This window comes from Hemitrygon akajei, chromosome 4 (assembly GCF_048418815.1).
Source record: "Hemitrygon akajei chromosome 4, sHemAka1.3, whole genome shotgun sequence".
NCBI classification, from domain to species: domain Eukaryota; kingdom Metazoa; phylum Chordata; class Chondrichthyes; order Myliobatiformes; family Dasyatidae; genus Hemitrygon; species Hemitrygon akajei.
This window is the reverse complement of record NC_133127.1, coordinates 2835455-2853868: the sequence shown is the minus strand read 5'-3', so window position 1 is coordinate 2853868 and position 18414 is coordinate 2835455. Positions and strand designations below refer to the sequence as shown.

The 18414-nt window shown below is 43.9% G+C and overlaps 1 protein-coding gene across 1 annotated transcript in view; it reads left to right on the top strand.

Annotated features, from left to right (window-relative positions):
- The window catches only part of LOC140725866 (disintegrin and metalloproteinase domain-containing protein 12-like), a 175279-nt gene that overhangs the window by 53505 nt on the left and 103360 nt on the right, over window positions 1–18414 (top strand). The window contains exons 7-8 of the mRNA XM_073041810.1: window positions 1970–2041; window positions 2702–2868. Coding sequence (XP_072897911.1) covers window positions 1970–2041; window positions 2702–2868 — 239 coding nt within the window. The remainder of the gene's footprint in view (window positions 1–1969; window positions 2042–2701; window positions 2869–18414) is intronic.

Genomic DNA, 18414 nt, shown 5'->3' with positions numbered 1-18414 from the left:
TGGCAGAAAGAATAAAGGCATGGACTATTTTATAAATGGGGAGAAAATACAAAAATCAGTCATGCAAAGGGACTTGATCCCCTAAAGTTTAACTTGCAGGTTGAGTTGGCCATAAGAACAGCAAATGCAGTGTCAGCATTCATTTGAAGTAAATAGAATACAAAAACAAGGATGTAATGTTGAGGCAACACGGAGTATCATGATCAGTTTTTGGCCCCTTATCTCGGAAAAGATATTCCAGTACTGGAGAGGGTACAGAAGAGATTCACAAGAATGATCCTAGAAATGAAAGGGTTAACATATGAGGAATGTTTGATGGGCCAGTACTCGCTGGAGTTTAGAAGAATGAGGGGAGATGTCATTGAAACCAATCGAATATTGAAAGGCCAAGATTGAGTAGATGTGGAAAGTTTCCTACAGAGGGGGAGTATAGGACAAGAGGGCCTGGCCTCCAAACTGAGGGACATCCATTTAGAACAGAAATGAGGAAGAATTTATTGAGCCAGAATGAGGTGAATCTTTGGAATCCATTGCCCCAGATTGCTACGCAGCCCATGACGCTGGGTATTTTTAAGGTAGATGTTGATAAGTTCTTGATTAATCAGGGTGTCAAAGGTTACAGGGAGTAGGTAGAATAATGGGATTGAGAGGGATAATAAAGCAGCCATTATGTAATGGCACAGCAGATTTGATGAGCTGAGTGGCCAAATCCTGCTCTTCTGTCTTACATCTGCCCTGGAAATATATCACCAATCTCCAATTCACACTAGCATCTGGGTGTGAATCATGCAGCTCCTACCCCACAGCACTCTCACCTGTACCTGTCTAGTGTGAGCATTTGTGTCACGCAGAAAGATCCAACAGACTAGACTTGTAACTTTGGAGTTTCAAAGAAAGGGAGGCCTTTTGCTTAGTGAGGCAGTTCTCAACCTTCTGCAGGAAATGAAACTGAGCAGGAGATGGCATTGTCAGTAGGGAAAACTTTGGAAATGGTGACTAAAGTTCTGTAACTTTGAAGGTACTGAAGGAAAGGAGCAAGGTGCCGAATTGGTTACTTTCAACAGTCACACACAAAAATGCTGGAGGAACTCAGTAGGTCAGGCTGCACCCCTGGAGAGGAGTAAAGAGTTGACATTTTGGGCTGAGACCCTTCATCAGGACTAGAACAGGGCTAAAGTCAGAGTAAGAAAGTGGGGCCAGGGTGGGAAGGAGTACAAGCTGGTGGCTAATAGGTGAATCCAGCCAAGAGGGTGATGATAGGTGGGGAGGCAGTTGTTCCCTCACTAAGGACAGTTTAGGACTTTGAATAGTGCTGAGGAAGGAGGTGTGGGCGCGATGTAACATTGGTTGTACATGTACATGGCGTGATGTCTGGAGGGGGAGGAGAGGAGTAGGCAAGGGAGTGAAAAAGAATGTGATCCCCACAGGAAGTGGAGAGGAGAGTGGTGGAATCCCACAGAATGACAGAAGTTACACAGAATAAACACAAGAGTCTGCAGACGCTGGAAATCTTGAGCAACACACACAATGCAGGAGAAACTCAGCAGGTCAGACAGCATCTATGCAGAGGAGTAAACAGTCAATGTTTTGGGCTAAAGCCCTTCATCAGAAAGTTATACTGACTGTCCCTAAGTATCCTGTCTCCTTTACCCTTTGTTACCAGTATGTGGAAGGGGAGTCAAGTAGATTTTTGGTCTACAAAAATCTACTTTTTGTAGATGGAAAAAAGGGTGGGAAGAGTGGAATTGAGGCCAATTCCTGCTTGTCTGTGATCACACTAAATGGTATAGGAGGTGAATGAGCCTGTGTGAGAATCTCCTGTTCCTTCTTACCTCTCACATGAGTGTAGAGAGCTGAGAGGAATGTTGGGACAGTGAGATGGCGGTCAGGCTTGTGGGGCAGGGAATGTTGGGAAAGGTGGGACAGAATGAATCTTGAAATCAAGTCCAATCAATTGGTTGTTTTCCAGTACCAGGTCTTTGGGAAGAGTAAGGAAGCTGTGGTGAAGAGGATGCTCAACATTGCAAACACGGTGGACGTGGTGAGTGTGTGAAATACAGGCTCCCAGGTCATCACGCTCCGAAAACACTGTAGTAATGAAGCCATCTACTCACCTTGGTCAGAACAAAACCAACATTCAGAGAAGATACTCACAATAGGCGATTCATCTCACCTGGTGTGAATGTTATACATTACATAGAGCACAGAGCTTTACAATACCAGTGACCGAGGTTCACTTCCCGCTGTTGCCTGTAAGTAGTTGGCACGTTCTCCCTGTGACCACATTGCTTTCCTCCCACAGTCCAAAGATGGACCAGTTGGTATGTTAATTGGTCATTATAAACTGCCCCATGATGAGAGTAGGGTTAAATTGGGGGTTGCTGGGCGGCGTGGTTCAAAGGGCCAGAAGGGCCCGCTGTGCGCAATTCCGCTAAATAAACAAACAAACAAATAAATAAATAAATAAAACCCTTTTCTCAGAAGGTTGTGAATTCCCTGGCCCAAGAGGGTAGAGAGTAGATCATTGTATATACCTGGGGTGGGGAAAAGTCTCAGAGAGATGGTGGAATTGAGTTATGAGAAATGGAGACAGCTGAAGTTTCAATCCATTTGGTGTCACTCTACTGTACAGTTCAGTGAATAATCCAACAGGTTCCGGGTGAGTCAAATGACCAGCGCCTCACTCTTCTCCCTTCTGCAGTATTACAGACCATTTAACATCCGGATCGCTCTGATCGGAGTCGAGGTGTGGACCCAGGACCAAATCACAGTGGACAGAGATCCTCACAAAACTCTGCCCCGCTTCCTTGACTGGAGAAAGAACAAACTGCTCCCACGCAAGTACAATGACAACGCCCAGCTCATCATGTGAGTAGCACACACCAACTCTCGCAACACAAACTCACCCAGCTCATCATGTGAGTAGCACACACCAACTCTCGCAACACAAACTCACCCTGTAGCACACACCAACTCTCGCAACACAAACTCACCCTGTAGCACACACCAACTCTCGCAACACAAACTCACCCTGTAGCACACACCAACTCTCGCAACACAAACTCACCCTGTAGCACACACCAACTCTCGCAACACAAACTCACCCTGTAGCACACACCAACTCTCGCAACACAAACTCACCCAGCTCCTTCATGTGTTCATTCAATACAAAATATTACAACACACTACAGGCACTTTGGTCCACCCTTTAGCTTACTCCAAGATCAATCTAACCCTTCCCTCCAACATAGCCTCCATTTTTCCATTACAAAGAGTTACATAGATATCTCTAATGTATCTGCCTTGACCACTACCCCTGACAGGGTGTTCCACACCCACACCACCCTCGTGTGTATTGTTACGTACCCCGTAACTGGGTGTCTGACCAGCAGAGAAAGAAGAATCCATTGGAGTCTGGTGGTACTATATTCAAAAGTGTTTATTAGTAAATTAAGCAAATCAATATCAATAATGCAAATATATAGATAACATAAGTTAGCAATAATAAACCTAAAAGTGTAGGAATAATAATAAGCAATAATAAATAAGCTCTATCGATGTCTAGGGGTAAATGAATTGTCATAGAAAAGTATAAAGTTCAGTTCAGTTCATACGTGCTGAGGTAGTTATGGTTGTTGTGTTGTAATCGTTGGAGAGAGAGAGCGCAAGCGAGTGAGAAGTAACAGCTACAGCAGTCAAACCTTCCTTTGTGTTCTTGATCCGTCGTGCCGTCGTGGCCATTCAGTTATGACCCTTCTGTTCTTCAGCTAGACCGTTCTTCTGTGGTGGACTCGTCACTCTGGCATGAGTGGACACACACACAAGTCCCCACCGGCCCTGCTATAACACTGTGAGTTTTACTGACCGATCTCCTGGTTCAGTCTCCGATGCCCCCACCTTTCTGTGGGTTCCAACACTCAATCAGTGTTCAATAGTGTGTCTCCTGGTGTGTCTGAAGGGTGTCTCTCCAGACCTCACTTTTATCCCCACTCACGGGGTCTCAGTTATCCATCACTCCTGAATGGCCTTGTCCATCAAACCAGCCCACTCCGGCTGTCCACTGAGGAATGTTAATGAACAGAATGGTAGAAGACAAATAACCCTCGCAGAAGTCATAATACGGTAAATCAACAAGTCTCTCTCCCCTCTCTTATCAGTAGCAGATGTTCTTGCATGTTTTTCCATCTCTCTCTCTCATGAGCAGCATAGCAACAGTAATGGTTTGTGATTCTCCCGGGGGGGGGGGGGGGGGAATATGGGCAACCCTGCACCCTACTGTCCATCAGAACTGTTCATCCTTCATAACAGTATATAAAAGAATACCTCTGACATCCTCCAGTTTTATCCATTCACCTTAAATGATGGCCCCTGATCTCCTCCATTTCTGCCTTGGAAAAAGTCTCTGGCTGTTCACTCAAACTATGCCTCTCATCATCTTGTACAGCACCCCTCCTTCAATTCACCCTCTCATCATCTTGTACAGCACCCCTCTTTCAACTCACCCTCTCATCATCTTGTACAGCACCCCTCCTTCAACTCACCCTCTCATCTTCCTTCACTTCAAAGAGAAAATCTCTAGCTTGTTCAGCTTAGCCTCATAAGACATACTGTACCCTCTAATCCAAGCAGCATCCTGGTAAATCCCCTCTGCACCCACTCCCAAGCTTACAAGCTTACCCTTTCTAGAGCTGCAACATTACCTTTAGCTTTGAAGTCAATCCCCTGACAAATGAAGGGCAATGAACCGTACACCTTCTAAACCAGCTTGTCAACTTACAACTTGTGAGGGATCTATGGACATAGACCCAAAGACCCCTCTGGTCATCCGTACTGCCAAATATCCTGCCATTAACTCTGTATTCTGCCTTCAAGCTTGACCTTCCAGAATGCATCACTTCTGGGTTGAACGCCATTTGCTTCTTCTCATCGCAGCTCTGCATCCTGTCAGTGTCCCGGTGAAACCTACGACACCATTCACTCCTCCACCAACCTCAATGTCATCTGAAAACCTGCCAACCCATTCTTCCACTTCCACATTCACGTCGTTTCTAAATGACACAAAGAACAGTATTGATCCCTGCAGTAAACCACTGGTCTCCAGCGGTTCAAGGGTTTTTTTTTATTATCAAAGTATGCAACTCTGAAATTCTTCAATTCTCTGGGAAGCCCTGAAACCAAGAAAGAAAGAAAGGCAGCATAATTATCAACCACCAATTCCCAATTCCCCAGAAAAAAAAAATGAACAAACCAGATCAGGCACATCATCCTCCAAATCCTCCCTCCCAAACAAAAAATAAACAAAATAGATCAGGAACATCTACCCCCAAATCCAACCTCGCACACAAAAAAAGACAAAATTAGATCAGGCAAATCTTCCCCCAAACAGACAGGAGGTTCTGTGGTCGTGACAGAGACTCCCGGATGGTTTGTTGCCTCCCGGGTGCAAGGGTCAGGGATGTCTCTGATCGCGTGCACAGCATTCTGAGGTGGGAGGGTGAGCAGTCAGATGTCATGGTACACATCGGTACCAATGACGTAGGAAGAAAGAGTGAGGAGGTCCTGAAGAGTGAGTATAGAGAGCTTGGTAGGAAGTTAAAAAGCAGAACCTCGAGGGTGGTAATCTCAGGATTGCTACCTGTGCCACGTGCCAGTGAGGGTAAGAATAGGATGCTCTGGAGGATGAACATGTGGCTGAGGAACTGGTGTAGGGGGCAGGGTTTCAGATTTCAGGATCATTGGGACCTCTTCTGGGGCAGGAGAGACAGGTTACCCCTGAACTACAGGGGGACCAATATCCTTGCAGGGAGGTTTGTTAGTGCTTTTGGGGGGAATTTAAACTAGATTTGCAGGGGGATGGGAAGCAGAGTGCCAGAGTAGACAGTGGAGCGGGGGTGAAAATAAATGATGTTAAAGTTTCATGCAAAGTCACAAATAGAAGGGTTGTGTGTGGTGGTAATAATCTTCTGAGGTGTGTCTATTTCAATGCGAGGAATATTGTGGGGAAGGCTGACGAGCTGAGGGTGTGGATTGACACGTGGAATTATGACATTATAGCCATTAGTGAAACTTGGCTACAGGAGGGGCAGGACTGGCAGCTCAATGCTCCAGGGTTCTGATGTTTCAGAAGTGATAGAGATAGAGGGATGAAAGGTGGGGGGGGGGGGTGGCATTGCTAGTCAGGGAAAATGTTACAGCAGTGCTCAGGCAGGACAGATTAGAGGGCTTGTCTACCGAGGCCATATTGATGGAGCTGAGAAACAGGAAAGGTATGACCACGTTAATAGGGTTGTATTATAGACCACCCAATAGTCAGTGAGAATTGGAGGCACAAATCTGCAGAGAGATAGCAGACAACTTCAGGAAACATAAAGTTTGTGATAGTTGGGGATTTTAATTTTCTGCATATTGATTGGGACTTCCATACTGTTAAAGGTCTAGATGGGTTAGAGTTTGTGAAATGTGTTCAGAAAAGTTTTCTAAATCAATATATAGATGTACCAACTAGGGAGGATGCAATATTAGATCTCCTATTACGAAACGAGTTAGGACAGGTGACGGAAGTGTGTGTAGGGGAACACTTTGGTTCCAGTGATCACAACACCATTAGTTTCAACTTGATCATGGATAAAGATAGATCTGGTCCTCGGGTTGAGGTTCTAAACTGGAAAAAGGCCAAATTTGAAGAAATGAGAAAGGATTTAAAAAGCGTGGATTGGGACAGGTTGTTCTCTGGCAAGGATGTGATTGGTAAGTGGGAAGCCTTCAAAGGAGAAATTTTGAGAGTGCAGAGTTTGTATGTTTCTGTCAGGATTAAAGGCAAAGTGAATAAGGATAAGGAACCTTGGTTTTCTAGGGATATTGGAACTCTGATAAAGAAGAGAGAGATGTATGGCATGTATAGGAAACAGGGAGCGAATAAGGTACTTGAGGAGTATAAAAAGTGCAAAAAAAACTTAAGAAATAAATCTGGAGGGCTAAAAGAAGACATTAGGTAGCTTTGGCAGTCAAGGTGAAGGATAATACAAAGAGCTTCTACAGGTATATTAAGAGCAAAAGGATAGTGAGGGATAAAGTTAGTCCTGTTGAAGATCAGAGTGGTTGGCTATGTATGGAACCAAAAGAAATGGGGGAGATCTTAAATGGGTTTTTTGCATCTGTATTTACTAAGGAAACTGGCATGGAGTCAATGGAAATAAGGCAAACAGGTAGTGAGGTCGTGGAACCTATATAGATCGAAGAGGAGGAGGTGCTTGCTATCTTGAGGCAAATAAGAGTAGATAAATCCCCAGGACCTGACAGGGTATTCCCTCGGACCTTGAAGGAGACTAGTGTTGAAATTGCAGGGGCCCTGGCAGAAATATTTAAAATGTCGGTATCTACGGGTGAGGTGCCGGAGGATTGGAGGATAGCTCATGTTGTTCCGTTTTTTAAAAGCGGCTCTAAAAGTAATCTGGGAAATTATAGGCCAGTAAATTTGACGTCGGTGGTCGGTAAATTATTGGAAGGAGTACTAAGAGATAGGATCTACAAATATTAGAATATTAGATGGACAGGGACTTATTAGGGAGAGTCAACATGGCTTTGTGCGTGGTAGGTCCTGTTTAACCAATCTATTAGAGTTTTTCGAGGAGGTTACCAGGAAAGTGGATGAAGGGAAGGCAGTGGATGTTGTCGACACGGACTTCAGTAAGGCCTTTGACAAGGTTCCGCATGGAAGGTTACTTAGGAAGATTCAGTCACTAGGTATACATGGTGAGGTAGTAAATTGGATTAGACATTGGCTCAATGGAAGAAGCCAGAGAGTGGTAGTGGAGCATTGCTACTCTGAGTGGAGGCCTGTGACTAGTGGTGTGCCACAGGGATCAGTGCTGGGTCTGTTGTTATTTGTCATCTATATCAATGATCTGGATGATAATGGGGTAAACTGGATCAGCAAATTTGCTGATGATACAAAGATTGGAGGTGTAGTGGACAGTGAGGAAGGTTTTCAAAGCTTGCAGAGGGATCTGGACCAGCTGGAAAAATGGGCTGAAAAATGGCAGATGGAGTTTAATACAGACAAGTGTGAGGTATTGCACTTTGAAAGGAAAAACCAAGGTAGAACATACAAGGTAAATAGTAGGGCACTGAGGAGTGCAGTAGAATGAGGGATCTGGGTATACAGATACAAAATTCCCTAAAAGTGGCGTCACAGGTAGATAGGGTAGTAAAGAGAGCTTTTGGTGCATTGGCCTTTATAAATCACAGTACTGAGTATAAGAGTTGGAATGTTATGGTGAGGTTGTATAAGACATTGATGAGGCCGAATTAGGGGTATTGTGTGCAGTTTTGGTCACCAAATTACAGGAAGGATATTAATAAGGTTGAAAGAGTGCAGAGAAGGTTTATAAGGATGTTGCCGGGACTTGGGAAACTGAGTTACAGAGAAAGGTTGAATAGGTTAGGAGTTTATTCCCTGGAGTGTAGAAGAATGAGGGGGAGACTTGATAGAGGTATATAAAATTATGATGGGTATAGATAGAATGAATTCAAGCAGGCTTTTTCCACTGAGACTAGGGGAGATAAAAAATAAAGGACATGGTTTAAGAATGAAGGGGGAAAAGTTTAAAGGGAATATTGGGGGGGCTTCTTCACACAGAGAGTGGTGGGAGTGTGGAATGAGCTGCCAGATGAAGTGGTGAATGCGGGCTCACTTTTAACATTTAAGAAGAACTTGGACAGGTACATGGATGAGGGGTGTATGGAGGGATATGGGCCAGGTGCAGGTCAGTGGGACTAGGCAGAAAAATGATTTGGCACAGCCAAGAAGGGCCGAAGGGCCCGTTTCCGTGCTGTAATGTTCTATGGTTCTAAATCCCTCCACCCATACCAAAAAAGAAGCAAAATGGATCAGGCACATTGACCTCCAAAACCAACCAGTGCACAAAACAACAAACAAAACCGACAGGCACAGAAACCCCTAAATCCACTCCCCACAAACACACGAAAAACAGACAAAAAGAGATCAGGCACATCAACCCCCAAATCCTTCCTCCCAAATAAAAAAATGAACAAAACACATCAGGGACATCGACCCCCAAAACACTCCCTCACACAATAAAAAATGGATAAAACAGATCAGATGAATTTATCCCAAAATCCCTCCTCCCACACAAAAAAAGAAGCAAAATGGATCAGACACATTGACCCTCAAATCGCCCTCCCTGTACAAGAAAACAAACAAAACACCTCAGGAACATCAACCTCCGAATCCCACCTCCCACACAAACCAAACAAAGCAGAACATGCACGGAAGCCCCCAAATCCTTACCTCATGCAAAAACAAACAAAAAGAGATTAGGCATACCGACCACCAAACCCCTCCACCCGCACAAAATACAGACAAAATCAGATCAAGTGAATCTACCCTAAAATCCCTCCTCGCGCACAAAAAATAAGAAAAATGGATCAGGGACATCGACCCTCATCTCCCTTCAGCCTCTGCTATTCTAGAGAAATAGGCCCAAGTGGTCTAACCTCTCCTCTCCTCAAAGCACATATGCTTCACCCAGGCAGCATCCTGCATCATCTCCAAAGCTTCCACATCCTTGTTATAATGAGGCAACTAGAAACGAATGCAATGTGGTTGAAAGAAAGTCTTAGTTGAGAGTTTAAAATCAAAGGATATATTGAAAAGACAGGCAGGAAGGCATAGGTGGTGGTGTGGCTCTGTTAGTAAGAGATGGAATTACATCTTTAGAAAGAGGTGACATAGGGTCAGAGAATGTTAAATCATTGTAGATGAAGTTAAGAAATTGCAAGGGTAAAGAAATCATTATGGGAATCATATAAAGGCCTCCAAATAGTAGCCAAGATGTGGGGTTAAGACTGCAAAGGGAGCTGGAAACAGCATGTAACAAGGGTAATGACACAATTGTAATGCGGGACTTCAATCTACAAGGAGATTGGGAAAATCAGGTTGGTGTCGGATGGCAAGAGAGGGAATTTGCTGAATGTGCTTGAGCCTACTTGGGGAAAGGCCATCTTAGATTGGGTGTTGTGTAATAATCCAGATCTTATTAGGGAGATGAATGTGAAGGAACCTCCGGAGGCAGTGATCATTATATAATTGAATTCATACTACAATTTCAGAGGGAAAAGCATAAGTCAGATGTATCTGTATCACAATGAAATAAGGGGAATTACAGAGGCATGAGAGAGGAGCTTGCCCAGGTGGGTTGGAGGGGGTTACTGGCGGGGAAGACAGCAGAGCAGAGATGGCTGAAGTTTCTGGGAATAGTTCACATGGTGCAGGATAGATACGTCCCACAGGCAAAGAAGTTCTCAAATGGCAGGGCTAGGCAACTGTGGCTGACAAGGGAAGTTAAGGACTGAATAAAAGCCAAGGAAAATGCATATAAGATAGCAAAAGTGCATGGGAAATACAACAAAAGGCAACTATAAAAGCTACAAGATGGGAAAAGATTAAATATGAAGGTAGACTAGCCACTAACATGAAGCAAGATACCAGAATTTTTTTCAGTTAGATAAAGAATAAAAGGGAGGTGAGAGTTGAAAGTGGACCACTGTAAAATGATGGTGCTGGTGACATATAAATGGGGACAAAGAAATGGCAGATGAACTCAATAAGTACTTTGCTTCAGTATTTACAGTGGAAGACTCTAATTGTATGCCAGTGGACCATGAGTGCCAGGGAGCAGGAGTGAGTGCCATTGCTATTACAAAGGGAAAAAGTGCCAGGCAAACTCAAAGGTCTTAAGGTGGATAAGTCACCTGGGCCAGATGGACTACATCTCAGAGTCCTGAGAGAGGTGGCTGAAGAGATAATGGATACATTGGTCATGATCTTTCAAGAATCACTTGATTCTGGCATGGTCCTGGAGGACTGGAAAATTGCAAATGTCACTCCACTCTTTCAGAAGGGAGAGACACAAAATAAAGGAAATTATCTGCCAGTTAGCCTAACCTCAGTGGAAGGGAAAGTTTCAGAGTCTATTATTAAGGATGAGTTTCCAGGTTACTGGAAACTAATGATAAAGTAAGTTAAAGTCAGCATGGTTTCTGTGAAGGAAAATCTTGCTTGTCAAAACTTTAGAGTTCTTCAAGGAAGTAACAAGCAGGGTGGACAAAGAAGAAGCAGTGGATGTCATTTACTTGGAACTTCAGAAAGCATTTGATAAGGTGCCACACTTGAGGCTGCTTAACAAAATAAAATCCTATGGTGTTACAGGAAAGATACTGGCATGGATAGAGGAATGGCTGACAGGCAGGAGGCAGCGAGTGGGAAATAAAGGGGCCTTTTCTGGTTGGCTGCCAGTGACTAGTGGTGTTTCTCAGAGGTCAGAATTGGGACCTCTGCTCTTTCACATTGTTTGTCAATGATTTAGATAATGGAATTGATGGCTTTGTGGCAAAGTGTGCGGATGATACAAAGATAGGTGGAGGGGTAGGTAGTGCTGAGGAAGCAATGCGATTGCAGCAGGACTTAGACAAATTGGAAGAATCGGCAAAAAAGTGGCAGATGGAATGCAGTGTTGGGAAATGTATGATAATGCATTTTGGTAAAAAGAACAATAGTGCAGACTACTATCTAAATGAGGAGAAGGATCAAACATCAGAGGTGCAAAGCTGCAAAGGTACTTGTGCAAGACTCCCAGAAGGTTAATTTACAGGTTGAGTCTGTGGTAAAGAAGGCAGATGCAATGCTGTCATCTATTTCAAGGGGAATAGAATGTAAAAGCAAGGAGATAATGCTGAGCCTTTATAAGATGCTGGTTAGGCCACACTTGGAGTATTGTCAACAGTTTTGGGTCCCATATCTCAGAAAGGATAGCTTTTATTCTTGGGAGTCCAGAAGAGGTTCACAAGGATAATTCCAGGAATGAAGGGGTTAACATATGAGGAGTGTTTGGGAGCTTTGGGCCTTTACTCACTGGAAGTTAGAAGAATGCATGGGGATCTTATTGAAACCTACCAGATGTTGAAAGGACTAGATAAGGTGGATGAGGAGGGGATGTTTCCTCTGCTGGGAGTATCCAGAACTAGAGGGCACAGCCTCAAAATTGAGGGGTAAACTTTTAGAACAGAAGGAGGAATTTTTTTTTAGCCAAAGAGTGGTTGACTTGACTTCAATGCGCTGCCACAGACTGTGGTGGAGGCCGAGACCATGGGTATATTCAAAGCAGAATATAGTGAGAAGGGGGTTGAATGGGATCCAGAATCAGCCATGATGGAATGGCAGAGCAGACTCAATGGGCTGAATGGCCTAATTCTGTGTCTATGGGAATGAGATAGGTCAGGTGATGGAGGTATGTGTTGGGGAGCACTTTGGGTCCAGTGATCACAATACCATTAGTTTCAATATAATTATGGAGAAGGATAGGACTGGACCCAGGGTTGAGATTTTTGATTGGAGAAAGGCTAACTTTGAGGAGATGCGAAAGGATTTAGAAGGAGTGGATTGGGACAATTTGTTTTATGGGAAGGATGTAATGGAGAAATGGAGGTCATTTAAAGGTAAAATTTTGAGGGTACAGAATCTTTATGTTCCTATTAGGTTGAAAGGAAAGGTTAAAAGTTTGAGAGAACCATGGTTTTCAAGGGATATTGGAAACTTGGTTAGGAAAAAGAGAGATATCTACAATAAATATAGGCAGCATGGAGTAAATGAGGTGCTTGAGGAATATAAAGAATGTAAGAAGAATCTTAAGAAATTAGAAAAGCTAAAAGAAGATATGATGTTGCTTTGGCAAGTATGGTGAAAATAAATCCAAAGGGTTTCTACAGTCATATTAATAGCAAAAGGATAGTGAGGGATAAAATTGGTCCCTTAAAGAATCAGAGTGGACAGCTATGTGTGGAGCCAAAAGAGATGGAGGAGATTTTGAACAATTTCTTTTCTTCGGTATTCACTAAGGAGAAGGATATTGAATTATGTAAGGTAAGGGAAACAAGTAGGGTAGTTATGGAAACTATGATGATTAAAGAAGAGGAAGTACTGGTGCTTTTAAGGAATATAAAAGTTTATAAATCTCCGGATCCTGACAGGATATTCCCTTGAGGGAATTTCTAATTTCTTGAGGGAAATTAGTGCAGAAATAGCAGGGGCTCTGACAGAAATATTTCAAATGTCATTAGAGACGGGGATGGTGCTGGAGGATTGGCGTATTGCTCATGTGGTTCCATTGTTTAAAAAGGGTTCTAAAAGTAAACCTAGCAATTATCGGCCTGTAAGTTTGACATCAGTGGTGGGTAAATTAATGGAAAGTATTCTTAGAGATGGTGTATATAATTATCAGGATAGACAAGGTCTGATTAGGAAAAGTCAACATGGATTTGTGCGTGGAAGGTCATGTTTGACAAATCTTATTGAATTTTTTGAAGAGGTTACTAGGAAAGTTGACGAGTGTAAAGCAGTGGATGTTGTCTACATGGACTTCAGTAAGGCCTTTGACAAGGTTCCACACAGAAGGTTAGTTTGGAAGGTTCAACAGTTAGGTATTAATATTGAAGTAGTAAAATGGAATCAACAGTGGCTGGATGGGAGATGCCAGAGAGTAGTGGTGGATAACTGTTTGTCAGGTTGGAGGCCGGTGACTAGTGGTGTGCCTCAGGGATCTGTATTGGGTCCAATGTTGTTTGTCATATACATTAATGATCTGGACGATGGGGTGGTAAATTGGATTAGTAAGTATGCAGATGATACTAGGGTAGGTGGCGTTGTGGATAATGAAGTAGGTTTTCAAAGCTTGCAGAGAGATTTAGGCCAGTTAGAAGAGTGGGCTGAAAGATGGCAGATGGAGTTTAATGCTGATAAGTGTGAGGAGCTACATTTTGGTAGGAATAACCAGAATAGGACATACATGGTAAATGGTAGGGCATTGAGGTATGCAATAGAACAGAGTGATCTAGGAATAATGGTGCATAGTTCCCTTAAGGTGGAATCTCATGTGGATAGGGTAGTGAAGAAAGCTTTTGGTATGCTGGCCTTTATAAATCAGAGCATTGAGTTTCGGAGTTGGGATGTAATGTTAAAATTGTACAAGGCATTGGTAAGGCCGTATTTGGAGTATTGTGTACAGTTCTGGTCACCGAATTATAGGGAAGATGTCAACAAAATAGAGAGAGTACAGAGGAGATTTACTAGAATGTTACCTGGGTTTCAGCACCTAAGTTACAGAGAAAGGTTGAACAAGTTAGGTCTTTATTCTTTGGAGCACAGAAGGTTGAGGGGGGACTTGATAGAGGTATTTAAAATTATGAGGGGGATAGAGTTGACGTTGATAGGCTTTTTCCATTGAGAGTCGGGGAGATTCAAACAAGAGGACAAGAGTTGAGAGTTAAGAGGCAAAAATCTAGGGGTAACACGCGGGGGAACTTCTTTACTCAGAGAGGGGTAACTGTGTAGAACGAGCATCCTGTAGAAGTGGTAGAGGCAGGTTCGATTTTGTCATTTAAAAAAAAAAATTGGATAGGTATATGGACAGGAAAGGAATGGAGGGTTAAGGGCTGAGTGCAGGTAGGTGGGTTTAGGTGAAAGAAGAGTTCAGCACGGACTAGAAGGGCCGATATGGCCTGTTTCCGTGCTGTAATTGTTATATGGTTATGTCTTATTGACTTATGGCCTGACCAGAGCTTTATGAAGCTGTAACATAACTCCTGCCTCCTGAACACAGTTCTTCAACTAATAAAAGCAAGGATATCATAGCACACTATCACCCTGTGCAGCGACTTTTAGAGAGCCAAGTACCTGGACACCAAGATTTCTCTGTTCATCAACACAGCTAAGGATCATGTTTAAGGAAATGGCGTACCTATCCTTTATACTTGACCCCCAAAGTTCAGCTGTTAACACCTGCCTGGATTGAGCACCATCTAATGTTTTGCTGTCGAAAGGTGCAACAGACCTCTGACCCATTGTATCCATCTCGATACGACAGATCCCTTTCCCTCTGTATCCATCTCTATACGACAGATCCCTGTCCCTCTGTATCCATCTCTGTACAACAGATACCTGTCCCACTGTATCCATCTCTGTACAACAGATACCTGTCCCACTGTATCCATCTCTGTACAACAGATCCCTGTCCCACTGTATCCATCTCTATACAACAGATCCCTGTCCCACTGTATCTATCTCTGTACAACAGATCCCTGTCCCACTGTATCCATCTCTGTAGAACAGATCCCTGTCCCACTGTATCCATCTCTGTAGAACAGATCCCTGTCCCACTGTATCCATCTCTGTAGAACAGATCCCTGTCCCACTGTATCTATCTCTGTACAACAGATCCCTGTCTGACTGTATCCATCTCTGTACAACAGATCCCTGTCCCACTGTATCTATCTATGTACAACAGATCCCTGTCTGACTGTATCCATCTCTATACAACTGATCCCTGTCCCACTGTATCCATCTCTATACAACAGATCCCTGTCTGACTGTATCCAACTGTATACAACAGATCCCTGTCCCACTGTATCCATCTCTATACAACAGATCCCTGTCTGACTGTATCCATCTCTATACAACAGATCCCTGTCCCTCTGTATCCATCTCTATACAACAGATCCCTGTCTGACTGTATCCATCTCTATACAACAGATCCCTGTCTGACTGTATCCAACTCTATACAACAGATCCCTGTCCCACTGTATCCATCTCTATACAACAGATCCCTGACCCTCTGTATCCATCTCTATACAACAGATCCCTGTCCCACTGTATCCATCTCTATACAACAGATCCCTGTCCCACTGTATCCATCTCTGTACAACTGATCCCTGTCTGACTGTATCCATCTCTGTACAGCAGATCCCTGTCCCTCTGTATCCATCTCTGTACAACTGATCCCTGTCTGACTGTATCCATCTCTGTACAACAGACCTCTGGCCCACTGTATCTATCCCTATACAACAGATCCCTGTCTGACCGTATCCATCTCTATAGAACAGATCCCTGTCCTTCTGTATCCATCTCTATACAACACATCCCTGTCCCACTGTATCCATCTCTATACAACAGATCCCTGTCCCACTGTATCCATCTCTATACAACAGACCTCTGACCCACTGTATCCATCTCTATACGACAGATCCCAGTCTGACTGTATCCATCTCTATACGACAGATCCCTGTCACACTGTATCCATCTCTGTACGACAGATCCTTGTCCCACTGTATCCATCTCTATACAACAGATCCCTGTCCCTCTGTATCCATCTCAGTACAACAGACCCCTGTCTGACCGTATCCATCTTGATACAACAGATCCCTGTCTGACTGTATCCATCGCTGTACAACAGACCCCTGTCTGACTGTATCCATCTCTGTGTAACAGATCCCTGTCCCATTGTATCCATGTCTGTACAACAGATCCCTGTCTGACTGTATCCATCTCTGTACAACAGATCCCTGTCCCTCTGTATCCATCTCTATACAACAGATCCCTGTCCCACTGTATCCATCTCTGTACAACAGATCCCTGTCCCACTGTATCCATCTCTGTACAACAGATCCCTGTCCCTCTGTATCCATCTCTGTACAACAGATCCCTGTCCCACTGTATCCATCTCTATATAACAGATCCCTGTCTGACTGTATCCATCTCTGTACAACAGGTCCCTGTCCCTCTGTATCCATCTCTATATAACAGATCCCTGTCCCACTGTATCCATCTCTATACAACAGATCCCTGACCCACTGTATCCATCTCTGTACAACAGATCCCTGTCCCACTGTATTCATCTCTATACAACAGATCCCTGTCCCTCTGAATCCATCTCTGTACAACAGATCTCTGTCCCACTGTATCCATCTCTGTACAACAGACCTCTGACCCACTGTATCCATCTCTATATGACAGATCCCTGTCCCTCAGTATCCATCTCTATACAAAAGATCCCTGTCCCTCTGTATCCATCTCTGTACAACAGACCTCTGACCCACTGTATCCATCTCTATACAACAGATCCCTGTCCCTCTGTATCCATCTCTATACAACAGATCCCTGTCCCTCTGTATCCATCTCTATACAACAGATCCCTGTCTGACCGTATCCATCTCTATACAACAGATCCCTATCCCACTGTATCCATCTCTATACAACAGATCTCTGTCCCTCTGTATCCATCTCTGTACAACAGACCTCTGACCCACTGTATCCATCTCTATACAACAGATCCCTGTCCCTCTGTATCCATCTCTATACAACAGATCCCTGTCCCTCTGTATCCATCTCTATACAACAGATCCCTGTCTGACCGTATCCATCTCTATACAACAGATCCCTATCCCTCTGTATCCATCTCTGTACAACAGATCCCTGTCCCACTGTATCCATCTCTATACAACAGATCCCTGTCCCACTGTATCCATCTCTGTACAACAGATCCCTGTCCCACTGTATCCATCTCTATACAACAGATCCCTGTCCCACTGTATCCATCTCTATACAACAGATCCCTGACCCACTGTATCCATCTCTATATGACAGATCCCAGTCTGACTGTATCCATCTCTGTACGACAGACCTCTGACCCACTGTATCCATCTCTGTACAACAGATCCCTGTCCCTCTGTATCCATCTCTATACAACAGATCCCTGTCCCTCTGTATCCATCTCAGTACAACAGACCCCTGTCTGACCGTATCCATCTTGATACAACAGATCCCAGTCTGACTGTATCCATCTCTGTACAACAGACCCCTGTCTGACTGTATCCATCTCTGTGTAACAGATCCCTGTCCCATTGTATCCATCTCTGTACAACAGATCCCTGTCTGACTGTATCCATCTCTGTACAACAGATCCCTGTCCCTCTGTATCCATCTCTATATAACAGATCCCTGTCCCTCTGTATCCATCTCTATACAACAGATCCCTGTCCCTCTGTATCCATCTCTATATAACAGATCCCTGTCCCTCTGTATCCATCTCTATACAACAGATCCCTGTCCCTCTGTATCCATCTCTGTACAACAGATCCCTGTCCCACTGTATCCATCTCTATACAACAGATCCCTGTCTGACCGTATCCATCTCTATACAACAGATCCCTGACCCACTGTATCCATCTCTATACAACAGATCCCTGTCCCTCTGTATCCATCTCTATACAACAGATCCCTGTCCCTCTGTATCCATCTCTATACAACAGATCCCTGTCTGACCGTATCCATCTCTATACAACAGATCCCTGTCCCTCTGTATCCATCTCTGTACAACAGATCCCTGTCCCACTGTTTCCATCTCTGTACAACAGATCCCTGTCCCTCTGTACCCATCTCTGTACAACAGATCCCTGTCCCACTGTATCCATCTCTATACAACAGATCCCTGTCCCTCTGTATCCATCACTGTACAACAGATGCCTGTCTCTCTGTATCCATCTCTGTACAACAGATCCCTATCC